This window comes from Elephas maximus, chromosome 22, assembly GCF_024166365.1.
Source record: "Elephas maximus indicus isolate mEleMax1 chromosome 22, mEleMax1 primary haplotype, whole genome shotgun sequence".
NCBI classification, from domain to species: domain Eukaryota; kingdom Metazoa; phylum Chordata; class Mammalia; order Proboscidea; family Elephantidae; genus Elephas; species Elephas maximus.
The window spans coordinates 35,192,060-35,207,924 of record NC_064840.1 but is presented as its reverse complement, the minus strand read 5'-3'; the positions used below and the strand labels follow the sequence as shown (position 1 = coordinate 35,207,924).

Genomic DNA, 15,865 nt, shown 5'->3' with positions numbered 1-15,865 from the left:
CTGAAGGGTAAACCTCAGGAGTGGCCTCATTACTGAGGTGAAAGGGTGTCAGGGGGTATGAATATATTTATACTTCACTTCATTCCATAAAGGATTTGAGGTGTTTAGAAAACTGCACACAATAATGAGGTAAAATAGTTAAAGCCATTGGTGCAAAGGGAAAGTAAGGGGTAGGAGCGTTCTGGTTAGTTCCTGGGCGAGGCATATCTGCATCATCAGAAAACATGCTCATCTCTTCCCTCCCCTTGAGTAGCGCTGCTAGCACATTCAGAAGGCTGCTTCCTGTGCAGATGATTCCGTTTCCGCAGGTTTGCCGATTTGGCTCTCCAAACAGAATAATCATGTGGGCTTAACTGTATACATGAGCCGTGTGGTAGCTGGTGTAATAACCTTAGGTGTACCCTGCTTCTCACAGACTCACAGACCTCCAGCTGGGCAGGTTCTACAGCATTATCTAGGGCAACCCTCTCAACTTCCAGAGGAGGAAAGTAAGACTCAGAGAGGTTAAGTGCCCTATGGAAAGACAGAGCGTGTAAGTAACAGAACTGAAATTGACACGCCTGTGTCCCAGAGCCAGCCTAGTTCCTTCCCGGTACTCACCGCCTCTCATTTCAATAACTCAGCTTTCTCTTGCTTCAGCTCTTTTTTCTCTTTTTTTAATTTATTTGGGAAACTTGTGGCTTTGTGAAATCACTGTCTTCTCACTCTTTTAAAACAATTCTCACAGTTATGTGGCTCCAAATTTCTGAAGACCTAAAATAGTATTATGTGGGACTTAATGATGTGCTAGAAGGCAAGATGTCACAAATCCCATTGCTGAACCTTAAGCTCTGTTACTTATTTTATAAATCTTCTTGCCGGTTGGTGCCCGAAAAAGGAGTGTCCCTTCCTGGTTTCCCATGTGATTTTCAAAATTTTTCTCAAGCAATAGTATCCAGATGAGACAGCAAACAAATCCAACGTAACGGGGCTTGGTGATGACCAAAACTATGACAACCTGTGATGGACCCTGTGTGAGCCCAATATGTAACCTTGGTTAGATTTTACCTTTTGATTAGCATCCAGGTTAATAAGGTGTGTCCTTTGGATTAATAGTATTGATGAGGTTATCAACATCATAAAAAGAGAGTTCGTGACAGCGGTGCTTTTCCTAAGGAGAGGAAGAAGCTCTGTACCCTCAGTGTAGTGGCAGCATCCTCAATAAAGACTTGGCTTTCTTGGCTTTCCATCTGTTTGGGTTTTGGTGATTACTGCAGAGAATTAGATCTCCAGGACAGATAGACATCCCTTGTTTTATAAATGAATTTTTTTTTTTTTAATTTATTTATTGTACTTTAGGTGAAAGTTTCCAAATCCAGTCAGTTTCTCATACAAAAAGCCATACACACCCCGCCGTGCACTCCCAGCTGCTCTCCCCTTAATGAGACAGCACATTCCTCCTCTCTACCCTGTATTTGCCGTTTCCATTCAACCAGCTTCTGTACCCCCTCTTCCTTCTCATCTCGCCACCAGAAAGGTGTCACCCGCATAGGCTCATGGGTCTACTTGAGCCACAAAGTTCACTCCTCAGCAGCATCATTGCCTGTCTTATAGTCCAGGCCAATCCCTGTCTGTAGAGTTGGTTTCGGGAACGGTTCAAACCTTGGGCTATCAAAGGGTCTGGGGACCATGACCATCAGGGTCCCTCCAGCCTCAGTCAGACCATTAAGCCTGGTCTTTCTATGAAAATTTAGGATCAGCATCCCACTGTTCTCCTGCTCCATAAGGGATTCTCTGTTGTGTTCCCTGTCAGGGCAGTTGTAGCCTGGCACCATCTAGTTCTTTGGGTCTCAGGCTGATGTAGTCTCTGGTTTACGTCGACCTTTCTGTCTCTTGGGCTCATATTTACCTTGCGTCTTTGATGTTCTTCATTTTCCTTTCCTCCAGGCGGGTTGAGACCAATTTATACATCTTAGATGGCCACTTGCTAGCGTTTAAGGCCCCAGACGCCACTCACCAAAGTGGGATGCAGAATGTTTTCTTAATAGATTTTATTATGCTACTTGACCTAGATGTCCCCTGAAACCATAGTCCCCAAACCACTGCCCCTGCTACTCTGGCCCTCAAAGCTTTTGGTTGTATTCAGGAAACTTCTTTGCTTTTGGTTTAGTCCAGTTCTACTGACTATCCCTGTGTTATGTGTTGCCCTTCCTTTCACCTAAAGTTTTTGTCTACTGTCTAATTAGTAAATATCCCTCTCCCTCCCTCCCCACCCTCGTAACCATCAAAGAATGTTTTCTCCTGTGTTTAAACTTTATCTAGAGTTCTTATAATAGTGGTCTCATACAATATTTGTCCTTTTGCAGTTGACTAACTTCACTCAGCATAATGCCTTCCAGATTCCCCCATGTTATAAAATGTTTCACAGGTTCATTGTTCTTAATAATTGCGTAGTATTCCATTGTGTGGATATACCATAATTTATCCATTCATCCGTTGATGGGCACCTTGGTTACTTCCAACTTTTTGCTGTCGTAAACAGTGCTTTAGTAAACATGGATGTATATGTATCTGTTCCTCTGAGGGCTCTTATTTCTCTAGGATGTATTCCAAGGAGTGGGATTGCTGGATCGTATGGTAGTTCTATTTCTAGCCTTTTAAGGAAGCGCCAGATCTATTTCCAAAGTGGTTGTACCATTTTACATTCTCACCAGCAGTGTATAAGTGTTCCAAATCTCTCCACAGCCTCTCCAACATTTATTATTTTGTGTTTTTTGGAGTGAGATGAAATCTTATTGTAGTTTTGATCTGCATTTCTCTAATGGCTAATGATCGTGAACATTTCCTCATGTGTCTTTTTTGAATGTCTTCTTTAGTGAAGTGTCTGTTCATATCTTTTACTCATTTCTTAGTTGGGTTATTTGTCTTTTTGTAGTTGAGCTTTTACAGCATCATGTCGATTTTAGAGATCAGGTGCTGATCAGAAATGTCATAGCTAAAAACTTTTTCCCAATCTGTAGGTGGTCTTTTACTCTTTTGGTGAAGTCTTTGGATGAGCATAGGTGTTTGATTTTTAGGAGCTTCCAGTTATCTAGTTTTTCTTCTCCATTGTTAGTAATGTTTTGTATACTGTTTATGCCATGTATTAGGGCTCCTAACATTGTCCCTATGTTTTCTTCCATGATCTTTATCGTTTTAGATTTTATATTTAGGTCTTCGATCCATTTTGAGTTAGTTTTTGTGCATGGTGTGCGGTATGGGTCTTGTTTCATTTTTTTGCAGATGGCAATCCAGTTATGCCAGCACCATTTGTTGAACAGACTGTCTTTTCTCCATTTAAGAGACTTTAGGCCTTTGTCAAATATCAGCTGCTCATATATGGATGGATTTATGTCTGGATTCTCAATTCTGTTCCATTGGACTATGTATCTGTTGTTGTACCAGCTGTTTTGCCTACTTGGCAGTATAAAATCAGGTAGAGCAAGACCTCCCACTTTGTTCTTCTTTTTCAGTAATGCTTTACTTACCTGGGGCCTCTTTCCCCTTCATATGAAGTTGGTAATTTGTTTCTCCATCTCATTAAAAAAGTCACTGGTATTTGGATTGGGATTGCATTGTATCGGTAGATCATTTTGGGTAGAACAGACATTTTTACAAGGTTGAGTTTTCCTATCCACGAGCAAGGTATGTTTTTCTACTTACGTAGGTCTCTCTTGGTTTTTTGCAGTAGCGTCTTACAGTTTTCTTTGTATAGATCATTACATCTCTGGTTAGATTTATTCCTAAGTATTTTATCTTCTTAGGGGCTATTGTAAATGGTATTGATTTGGTGATTTCCTATTTGACGTTCTCTTTGTTGGCATATAGGAATCCAACTGATTTAAGTATGTTTATCTTATATCCTGATAACTCTGCGAAACTCTTCTATTAGTTTTAGTAGTTTTCTTGAGGATTCTTTAGGGTTCTTGTACACATGATCTGTGTATAAGATCATGTCATCTGCAAACATAGATACCTTTACTTCTTTGCCAATTTGGATGCCTTTTATTTCATTATCTAGCCTAATAGCTCTGGCTAGGACCTCCAGCACAATGTTGAATAAGAGCAGTAATAAACGGCATCCTTGTCTGGTTCCCGATCTCAAGGGGAATACTTCCAGTCTCTCTCCATTCAGGATGATGTTGGCTTTTGGCTTTGTATAAATGCCCTTTATTATGTTGAGCAATTTTCCTTCTGTTCCTATTTTGCTGAGAGTGTTTATCATGAGTGGGTGTTGGACTTTGTCAAATGCCTTTTCTGCCTCAATTGATAAGATCATGTGTTTGTCTTTTATTTATATGATGGATTACTTTGATTGTTTTTCTAAAGTTGAACCATCCCTGCATACCTGGTATGAATCCCACTTGGTCACGGTGAATTATTTTTTTGATATGTTGTTGAATTCTATTGGCTAGAATTTTTTGAGGATTTTTGTGTCTAAGTTCACGAGGGATATTGGTCTGTAATTTTCTTTCTTTCTTTTTTGTCGTATCTTTACCTGGTTTTGGTAGCAGGGTTATGCTGGCTTCATAGAATGAGTTTGGGAGTATTCCATCCTTTTCTATGCTCCGAAATACTGTTGGTAATAGTGGTGTTAACTCTTCTTTGAAAGTTTGGTAGAATTCTCCAGTGAAGCCATCAGGGCCAGGGCTTTTCTTTGTTGGGAATTTTTTAATTACGTTTTCAATCTCTTCTTTTGTTACGGGTTTATTTAGCTGTCCTGTCTCTGTTTGTTTTAGTTTAGGTAGGTAACGTGTTTCTAGAAATTTGTCCATTTTCTCTAGGTTTTCAAATTTGTTAAGAGTACAGTTTTTCATTGTATTCTGTTATGATTCTTTTATTATGGTTTGGATCTGTTGTAATATCATCCATCTCATTTCTTATTCAGGTTATTTGCTTTGTCTCCTTTTTTTCTTTTGTCAGTGTGGCCAGTGGTTTATCAATTTTGTTAATCTTTTCAAAGAGCCAGCTTTTGGTCTTGTTAACTCTTTCAATTGTTTTTCTGGTCTCCATTTCATTTAATTCTGCTCTAATTTTTATTAGTTGCTTTCTTCTGGTGCCCGAGGGTTTCTTTTGTCGCTCTCTTTCTCTTTGTTCAAGTTGTAGTGATAATTCTTGGATTTTGACTGTTCTTTTCATATGTGTGCATTTATTGATGTAAATTGAGCTCTGAGCACTACTTTCTCTGTGTCCCAAAAGTTCTGAGAGGAAGTGTTTTCAATGTCATTGGATACAATGAATTTCTTTATTTCATCCTTACTTTGATCTATAATCCAGTAGTTTTTGAGCAAAGTGTTGTTCAGTTTCCATGTGTTTGATTTCTTTTCCCTGATTTTTCTGTTATTGACTTCTGGTTTTATGGTTTTATGGTCAGAGAAGATGTTTTGTAATATTTCGATGTTTTGGATTCTGTTAAGGCTTGCTTTATTGCCTAATATGTGGTCTATTCTAGAGAATGTTCCATGTGTGTTGGAAAAGAAAGTATACTTGGCTGCTCTTGGGTGGAGTGTTCTGTATATGTCTGTGAGGTCAAGTTGGTTGATTGTGATATTTAGCTCTTCCGTGTCTTCATTGAGCCTCTTTCTGTATGTTCTGTCCTTCACTGAAAGTGGTGTGTTGAAGTTTCCTACCATTATTGTGGAGCTGTCTACCTTGCTTTTCAGTGCTGTTAGAGTCTCTTTTATATATCTTGAAGCCCCCTCATTGGGTGCATAAATATTTAATATGGTAATATCCTCATGGTATATTGTCCTTTTTGGAAACCCTGACGGCATAGTGGTTAAGTGCTACAGGTGCTAACCAAAGGGTCGGCAGTTCGAATCCGCCAGGCGCTCCTTGGAAACTCTATGGGGAAGTTCTGCTGTGTCCTATAGGGTCACTATGAGTTGGAATCGACTCGACGGCACTGGGTTTGGTTTGGTGGTTTGGTATATTGTCCTTTTAATCATTATATAGTGTCCTTCCTTATCCTTTGTGGTAGATTTAAGTTTAAAGTATTGTCAGAAATCAGTATAACCATTCCTGCTCTTTTTTGATTATTATTTGCTTGGTAAATTTTTTTCCATCCTTTGAGTTTTAGTTTGTGTCTTTAAGTCTAAGATGTGTCTCTTGTAGGCAGCATACAGACAGATCGTGGTTTTTTTAATCCATTTTGCAACTCTGTGTCTTTGTCAGTGCATTTTGTCCATTCATATTCAGCGTGATTATAGATAGGCATGAGTTTAGTGCTGTCATTTTGATGTCTTTTTTTGTGTGTTGTTGGCAGTTTTGTTTTTCCACTTATTTTTTGTGCAGAGCAATTTTTCTTTTTAAATTGTGTGTTCCTCTTTTCCATTTTTGTTGATTTTGTTTTTGCTGAGTCTATGTTTTTCTTGTTTTTTATTTCAATGTGTAGCATTGTTAGTCTCATTTGTGGTTACCTTAATATTTACCCCTATATTTCTAAGTTTAAACCTAACTTGTATCTCCTGTTGCCTTCATTTCCCCTTCATATGGAAGATCTGAGTACTGTATTTAAGAAAATATTTAAACCCTCTTTATTGATTTAATGTTGTCATCTTTTACATAATAACACCACTGGTTTCCTGTTTTGAGCGTTTTTCTGTCTTGATTATTTTTTTAATTTCCCTATCTGGGTTGATATCTGGTTGCTCCATCCTGAGTTCTCGTGTTGATGTCTGATAGTATTGATTTTCTAACCAGAGAATTCCCTCTAGTATTTCCTGTAGTTTTGGTTTGGTTTTTGCAAATTCCCTCAGTTTGTGTTTATCTGGAAATGTCCTAAATTTGCCTTCATATTTGAGAGACAGTTTTGCTGGATATATGATTCTTGACTGGCAGTTTTTCTCCTTCAGTGCTTTGTATATGTCATCCCATTGCCTTCTTACCTGCATGGTTTCTGCTGAGTACTCCAAGCACATACTTACTGATTCTCCTTTGTAGATAACTTTTTGCATTTCCCTGGCAGCTTTTAAAATTTTCTCTTTATCTTTGGTTTTGGCGAGTTTGATTATGTCTTGGTGACTTTCTTTTGGGATCTACATTCTGTGGGGTTCGATGAGCGTCTTGGATAGACACCCTTTCATCTTTAACGATGTCAGGGATGTTTTCTGCCATCAAATCTTCAACAATTCTCTCTGTGTTTTCTGTTATCCCTCCCCGTTCTGGTACTCCAGTCACTCATAGGTTATTCTTCTTGATAGAGTCCCACATGATTCTTAGGGTTTCTTCACTTTTTTAAGTCTTTCATCTGATTTTTCTTTGACTATATTGTTGCCAAGTGTTTTTATCTTCTGTCTCGCTAATTCTGACTTCCATCTCCTCAGTTTTGTTACACTGACTTTCTACTGAATTGTCTAACTCTGAAATTTTATTGTTAATCTTCTGAACTTCTGATTGCTGTCTCTCTATAGATTCTTGCAGCCTATTAAATTTTTCATTATGTTCTTGAATAATCTTCTTAATATCCTCGACTGCTTTATTTGTATGCTCCTTGGCTTGTTCTGCGCTTTGCCTGATCACCTTCCTTATGTCTTAAAGAGTTCTGTATTTTAATCTTTTGTATTCTACATCTGGTAATTCCAGGAATACATCTTCATCTGGAAGAGTCTTTGTTTTGGGAGTTTGTTGAAGCAATTGTGGTCTGCTTGTTTATGTGATTTGATATTGACTTTTGTCTCTGAGCCATCTATACATTATTGTATTTGTTTGCTGTATCCCAGGTTCTTCCTTTTTGTTTTGACGTACCCAAATAGGCTACTAGAGTGAGCTAACTTGATTATTGGAGCCTTTGAAGCACTAGTGTCCTGTTACCAGATGGCTAGAGCTGTTACCAGGTATATGAGTCTAGGAGTCCATTCACTATTTTTGTATAGATTTAGTGCAGGTGTCCCGGTATTTGGTCACCTAGTGTGTGGTGCAGCCTCTCACCTACGATCCTAGAGGAGCAATGGTGATGTAAGCACAGGTTTCTGCTTGCAGCAGGGGGTCACACTCTGCGGAAGGCGGGGGGCTGACAACCATCCTCCGAATATCTGTAAAGAAGGCACGTCCCTGTTCTCTAGAGCACGCTCTGGTGGCTGGACTCTGCAGCTGTACCATAGGCACCCAGTGCTTTTAACTGTAAGAACTGGTAGGCACCACTTATCCTTGGAGCCCATCGCAGGTGGCTAGGTGGCCTAGGTGGAGCCTCTAGTCCTCAGGCCCCTGCTGTGGGTAGGTGAGGGCCCTGTTTAATAGGAAGACTGGTATCAAATGTCAAAAACCTGCCTCTGCACCACACAGCCGAAACAGTTACAGTAAGACCTCAAACAGATTTGCCATTGCACTGTAACAGCCAGATCCTGTCTGCTGTTACAGGACCACCTAGATCTATGCAGGAGTGAAGACAAAGTCTGTGGACCACTTGTGCCTGGATTGGAGCTGCTTCTGCTCTGAGTTTCCAGATTAAGGGAGTCGGCAGAGTATTTTTCCCCTATTAATTTGTTCCTTCTTCAAGGCCAGGGAAATGGCTCAGGGAGCACAGCAGGACCTATCTCAGGCCCAGGGAAATCCACTGTTAATGAAGCTGGCTAGGGCAGATGGAGGAAGGATCAAGTAGATAGGAGAGAATTCTTTCAAAAGGAGAAGCTATTAGATCTGTGCAGTAAATTAGACAAAATCACTTATCTCAGATTCCAGAGGCTTGTGTAGATTGTGAGCACTGGCTCCGCGGTCTTGCCAGCAGGTGGGGCTGCAGTACCTCACTTGCCTTCTTTCACTGAAGCGTCCACGCCATAAAGGCCACTGCCAGCCCCATTGCAGTCACACCAGGGAGTCAGGGGTTGCGCCACTTTGCTTGCCTTCTTTCACTGAAGCAGCTGCATCCTAAACCCACCGTTAGGCACGCCGCAGTCACACGAGCTGGCCAAGGGTGTGCCACTTTGCTTGACTTCTTTCACTGAAGAAGCTGTGTCCTGGAACACTACTGCCAGCCTCACTGCAGGGGAATACGGGCTGAGACCCTGCCACCAACCCTGCAGCTGTTCACTCCTTCTGCACTGTCTCTCCCTCCCCATGTCACTCAGTCGGATTTCTTAACTTTCCCTTTGATGCTCAGGGTTCATAGCTTGTTATATATATAATCGATTCACTTGGTTTTTTGGGCCTTTGTTGTAAGAGGGACCACCAGAAGCATCTGACTACTCCACCATCTTCTCTTAGTTATTGTAAATGAATTTTTAATTGGGAAATAGTTGTTTAATCTGACTGTAGACATCTGGGGACAGGCTCTCTGAGGACACATTAGGTAATTCTGAACGTGGAATTTCTCTGAAACTAAAATGCTTAAGTTGTGGTCAAAAGGAAACTTGTCTCAGCACTCAGAGGTTGATTTTTCTGTGAAAATGACCAGTGTTGGAGACAGAGTATAAATAAATAAGCAAATCAACGTTTGGTTTCTTGTTGGATGCGTTAACCAAGATTGGAGAGTAGAATAGTGATTTTTGATGTTTTTTGGATGGGAGAGAGAATGTCCTGCAATGTATTTCATTGTAGGTGCTTTGACGGATTAAACTGTGTCACCCAAAAGTATATGTTGGAATCATAACCCCTATACCTGTGGGTGTAATCCCATTTAGGAATAGTGTTTTCTTTTTTATGTTACTGAGGCAACATCAGTGTAGGGTGTGCCTTAAATTTTAGTGAGTTTTGAGACATAAGAAAAGTATATTAGGGTCAGCAAGCAAGTATAAACGGGGGAAAAATAGATGCCACATAGAGATCTCCAAGGAACTGAGGAACAGAAACTTAGAGACAAAGATTTCCCCCCAGAGCAGACAGACAGAGCCTTCCCACAGAGCTAGTGCTCTAATTCAGACTTCTAGCTTCCTAATTGGTGACAAAATAAGTTTCTGTTCTTTAATACCATCCACTTGTGGTATTTTAGTTGCAGCGGCTCTACCTAAGACAGCTACATGTAGGTTTGAAAGTAGAGATTATAGCTCAGAAATGCAATCCTGACACAAGTTTTACCACTTTCAATTTAGAGATAGCAGTGGAAGAATTTGAAGCCATCAAATAAATGTGTGAGAGTACCAAGGGAGTTATAGAAAGAGAGAAGAGGGGCTAGGAGTGAATTTTGAGGCATTTCAGCCATTTTGTTTGAAGAATTCTTTGCAGAGGATGTGGGGAAAGAATGACTAGAGTAGTTTGGAGACAGGAGAATGAGCTATCAGAAGAAGCTAGGGAAAAATATTTCCCAAAAGAAGGTCATGGTTCAATTCTGTTTCCAAGTGAAAGCCTGACACACAGCGATTTACTTATGAAGACATCATTGGCAATGTTAAAAAGATGTATTTATGAGGAAATCATTGGTGATCTTTGTAAATCAGAGTGAGAGAGGGATATGAAGGAATGGTAACTGCACTTTCAGTTTGATTGTGAAGGAAGGACAGGAGAGCAGGAGGTGTTTGTTTCAAGATGGAAGAGACAAAATGAGTTTCAGTATTAAAGAGGCAGGCTCTTGAAAGGGAGGTGCTGATAAAGGAGGTTTAATGTCTAATCACTAATTTCCCGACGAAATAGAAGAGAAAGGGGCTCAGTTGTATACATTGGACTGAAATAGGTGTAGAAATGACTTCAGTTTAATAATAGAAATGGAGTAACCTATGGGTGTAAATGCAGGAATATTTGTAGGTGCTATGTGATTCATTAAAGTAATTTGTGAAATTATGTCATTCATCTGCTTAGTTGGGAGGTAACCCCATCTATTGAAGGCAATGAAAAAGGTGGACTGAGTGAGATTCAAAAGGCATGGAGAAGATTTGAAATATTTATGGAGCATGGAAAGTGTTTTAATTAACAAGACGTGGTAGAATCATTAGTTATGTTTGAAGGACACTAGGAGTGATGATTCTGTGTTTAGATCAGGAACAGTTCCTGCTCATGATCTGTACCAGATGTAGTCATGGAAGATGAAGGTACTCGATATCACTTTCCATTGGCTTCTTGATCAACAGATGTCATAAATAGAAGCAGGAACATAAGATACGTTGATCTTGGTAAGTATGCTTACATGAGTAATGTGAATTAAATTGGGCAATAAAAATGAAGATGGAGACAGATATTTGGAAAGTGTAGTCAGTGCACTGGAGTTTGCCATGGGGCTGGAGAAACTAGGCACTGGGTGTAATTTTATGAAAAACAAGGAGAGTTGGTTTTCTTAACAGGCTGTGGCCTTGGACTATTAATGCGAGATGTGACTTTCTGGGGAAGACCTATGTGTGGTGTGTAAACGTCAAAGAGTTTGAGCTTGGGAGGCCGGCAGACCAAATTCAAATTCTAGCAGTATCATTTTCTAGCAATGTAATTTTGTCATATTACTAGTTTTCTGGATCTCTGTTAAATTAAAAACTTACTAAATTGTTAAATAAATCATAACCAACAGGTTATTGTGCGAATTAAATAAGCAAATCTGTGTAACTCTCCAGGCCTAGAGTCACAGTTAAAAATACAAAACTTTTTTTTTTCTGGGCCTGAGGTAAAAATGAGTGAGCTAATTCTACTCCTTTTTATGACACACTTTTATCATTTGTCTGTGAAATACATTTAATTATTATTGATGCTTTTAAGGGACAATTTATATTTTTTAAATACTTTCACATACATCTTGTATATTTGTACATATATAATGAAGTGCAGTGATTAATATAGTAGAGAACTTCTGCTACAACTTATTAAAATATCAGATGGAGAAACTTGATTTTACCTAAACTTCATTTCATATTTTCTGAGCCTTATTAACCCTATTGGAGCCCTGGTGGTACAGTGGTTAAGAACTATTGCCCTATAGGAATTGTGGAACATGACAGTAATATTATGGCCCATGTACTCATGCTATTCATGATGCAGATTTTAAGAGCTAGATAAGCAATGGCATTCCTCCCTCCAAACGGAATGTCATTGAGTTGATCAACCTTATCATAAAATAGATTCTTAAGTTGTTTGGTTTATATCCAGATTCACTGGGGACAGATCTAAAAAGTCAGGGTTAAGGAAGTGTTCTAGAAACCCCATGTGGTGGAGCCAAAATGATTTGGGGCAAGTATATACAAAGAGGTAGGGACAGAGAAGAGGAAGTTGATGTGAAGCTAGGTAGGGCTGAGCTGGATGTTGAAGAACTGCTAGTGCGTACACAGAGAAGTATTAAATCTGAGAAATACCACAGTGTTTATCTGGAGGTGAAGACCAAAATCCACACGTGACATAAGTCATGGATTTCTATATTTTGGAATAAGGGAGTAAATTGAAAACCTCTGAACACCATGAGACAATTAACTTAAAAAACTGAGTGAGTTTCATGTTTTTATATATGAGATCTGTATTAGCATCTTCTTTGTTAGCCATGGAAACCTGGCTGGCGTAGTGGTTAAGTGCTACAGTTGCTAACCAAAAGGTCGGCAGTTCAAATCCACTAGGTGCTCTTGGAAACTCTATGGGGCGGTTCTACCCCATCCTGTAGGATCGCTATGAGTCGGAGTTGACTCAATGGCAACGGGTTTGGTTTGTGTGTGTGTGTGTGTGTGTTATTAGCCATGATGACCATAGCCTTCTTCCTTTCGACCCTGGGAGAGGAGTGTCCTCCCCTTATTTCTTTAGAGCGTGCTACAAGTTTCTGTTTTTTGGACTGGGGTTACTACCAGGTGAAGGACTGTGGCTTCATAAAAGGTGAGTCTGGGAGTTGTGGGCAAGACTGGAGTCTCAAGGCTTCATTCTCCATCCTCAGCTTTGCCTGCTTTAGTGCTTGGACTGTCTGAGTGAAAACCCAGAGGAACACAGGTGGTGGCTGAGCTATTGACAATGCAGCCACTGGTGAGTAGGGAATCCCTCTTTTTACTGAAATTCCACTTTTTTTGCCAGCAGATGGGCCAATTTCTCCTCTTGGCTTGACTCTTCTAAATGTACTCATGGGTCTTCACTCTTAAGTCTCAGTGGCCCCTGGCTTCTGGTTCTGAACTATCTGTTCTTATAATGAACACCTGAGTTATATAGAGTTGAGAGACGGAGCACTTACTTATCCCAAGTTCTGTGTGGAACTTGTGCCATTCTGCAGAATGCTGAGCATTGCTTCAAGATTGTCTGTCATTTAACGAGTAATAGGCCTAGGACATGTATTTCACAAGTGTGTGGGTGGGTTATGCTACATAGGAAGCACTTTACACACTAACACATAGAATCTTTAACAACTTCTACTAGGCAGTTAAACCGTTTCATAAATGAGGAAACTGAAGTCCTTTAAGGGAATAATTAACCATAGACATGTTATGAATTTTCAAGTACAGATTCTGTAATCTCCACTTTCAAGTACAGATTCTGTAATCTCCAGTCTGGATGTCATAATTATTCATTTATTGGGAAATTTCCAGGCTTTCGCTCACTGTACATCATATAATATTCTTAATAATGAAGTTTTATGGATTCAGAGTATTTATGTCTCTGTTAGTGTATCTGAAAGGCAGATGGTAGACCAGCAGTGAGAATAATCTGACTAGAACTCCAAGTTTTTTGAGCTTTCTACACACACAGCTCCTGCTTCAGTGCTGTCATCTTGACTGCCCTACTTGTGGTCATTGGAAGAGAGGGCCCTGTCTGATCCTGAATGTCTATGATTTTCAGGAGTCAGTGACCTTCAAAGATATAGCTTTGGAATTCACCCAGGAAGAGTGGTCCCTTCTGGACACAACCCAGAGAAAGCTGTTCAAAGATGTGATGTTGGAGAACATCAATCACCTGGTCTTCGTAGGTAAGTGTCTCAAAAACGATTTATCTGTCTATGTATATATTCGACAAGTATCTAGAACAGCCTTCCCATATCCCTCTCAATTTCTGCCCTGATTCATTCTTAGCACTTGTAACTACCTGAAAAACGTTTCTTTTTTTTTAACTTATATCTGATTTGCCACCCCATAAAATGTAATCTTACCACAATTTCACGTGATTCTTGCTAATCAAATTCCAACACTCAGGAAAGTTCTAACAACTCAATGATTATGTTTTGAATAGGTAAATAAATGGATTAAGTATTTTTTAAATAATTATTCTGCCCTAGGGACTATGCTCACACTGCAGACCACAGTAGTAAAAATAACATACTTGATTCCACATAGAACCTAGATTGTTCTGGTAAAATTTATGTTATTGGATTTGTTTTTAAAATTATAACTAGCCAGTCTGAAAACATTATTTCTCCTTGTTTGAAAAGACTAAAAATTTTAAGCCTGTCTTGGGCGTGGGTATCAAAAAACCAGAAGTCCTTAATTTGGACACAAAGTCTAGAATTATGCCTTTTCTGGGGAAAGATATCAGTGTTTCGTGTTCTAGGTACTATTCTCTGAGTTGAGCTTCAATGGTTACCTTATTTTTCCTAGATATAAACTTCCTGGACTTGTTGATCATATACTTTTATCAATATAGGCCTCAGAATCCATGTGTCCTTTCACCACAAACAGGGAATCATCTTTGCGAATCAAACGTGATTTCCCAACTGGAGCAAGGAGAGGAACTGTGGAGGGAAGGAGTAGGGTTTCTCCAAGATGAGCGTCTAGGTAAGCTCCAGGCACCTGTGTTTCATTATGAGGAGTAATGTGTTCAGTGGGTAAGTAAAAAAACTCATTGCCATCAAGTCAATTCTAACTCATAGCAACCCTCTAGGACAGAATACAGCTGCCCCGTAGGGTTTCCAAGGCTGTAATTTTTATGGACGCAGACTGCAACTTCTGTCTCCTGCAGAGCAACTGGTGGGTTTGAACCACCAACATTTCAGCTAGCAGCTGAACACTTAACCACTGCACTACCAGGGCTCCTTCAGTGAGTGAGGAGGTGCTTGGAAATGTCAACTACAGGTTTATTTAAGTGCGTGATATTTTATACAATGTAGGTGGGAACTTTGAGGCAACGTTTCTGATGGTGTCATTATTTCTTGCACTAATAATTATTCGTGTCCTTCTGTTACTGTTTTTGGCTGTGTAGGAAGAAATATTCTGTAGTTATTGGAATTAAATTTTCACATAATGACTCTTTCTGATCCTACTCTTTGGAGATTACCCTTGGTATGCCTCCCATGTTCATTTTATTTTTGTCATATTGCAATCCCAAAATCTTTATTCATTGTCCATGTCCTGTAACATATTTCTGCTGCTAGAATATTCCTTAATTTGACATTCTTTTCCCATCTAGATATCAGTATTTCAAATATACTCACACAGGCATTGATGCTTTTCTTTTTTTAATTATTTTTTATTTTGGGGGGATGTAGGTGAAAGTTTACAGTACAAGTTAATCTCTCATACAAAAATTTATACACGTATCGTTATGTGACACTAGTTGCAATTCCTATAATGTGGCAGCACACTCACCCTTTCCACCTTGAGTTTCTTGTGTCCGTCCAACGAGCTCCTGTCCCTGCCTTCTCATCCTGCCTCTGGACAGGAGCTGCCCGTTTAGTCTCATGTATCTGCTTGAACTAAGAAACACACTCTTCGTGAGTATTATTTTATGTTTTATAGTCCAGTCTAATCTTTGTCTGAAGAGTGGGCTTCAGGAATGGTTTTAGTTCTGGGTTAACAGAGCATCCGGGGCCATACCTTTGAGGGTTCTTCCAGTCTCAGTCAGACCATTAAATCTGGTCTTTTTACATGAATTTGAGTTTTGCTCCTCACTTTTCTCCTGCTCTGTCAGGGACTCTCTGTTGTGTTTCCTGTCAGGGTGCTCATTGGTGGTAGCTGATGGAGTTCTCTGGTTTATTTGGCCCTTTGGTCTCTTGGGCCAGTACTTTCCTATTGTCTTTAGTGTTCTTCATTCTCCTTTGCTC

At 39.7% G+C, this 15,865-nt stretch overlaps 1 protein-coding gene across 13 annotated transcripts in view; it reads left to right on the top strand.

Annotated features, from left to right (window-relative positions):
• Positions 1-15,865, top strand: part of LOC126065979 (zinc finger protein 596-like) — a 63,365-nt gene that overhangs the window by 28,775 nt on the left and 18,725 nt on the right. For 5 of the 13 annotated variants that reach the window (XR_007514973.1, XM_049866703.1, XM_049866702.1 and 2 more), the window contains exons 2-4: positions 12,782-12,867; positions 13,672-13,798; positions 14,505-14,600. Coding sequence is in view for 12 of the 13 variants with exons in the window: in XM_049866703.1 (XP_049722660.1) it covers positions 12,856-12,867; positions 13,672-13,798; positions 14,505-14,600 (235 nt within the window). In the remaining variant the exon portion in view is untranslated. Of the gene's footprint in view, positions 1-7,435; positions 12,724-12,781; positions 12,868-13,671; positions 13,799-14,504; positions 14,651-15,865 lie in introns of those variants that run through there. The other 8 variants (XM_049866714.1, XM_049866713.1, XM_049866712.1 and 5 more) reach the window with 3 other exon arrangements.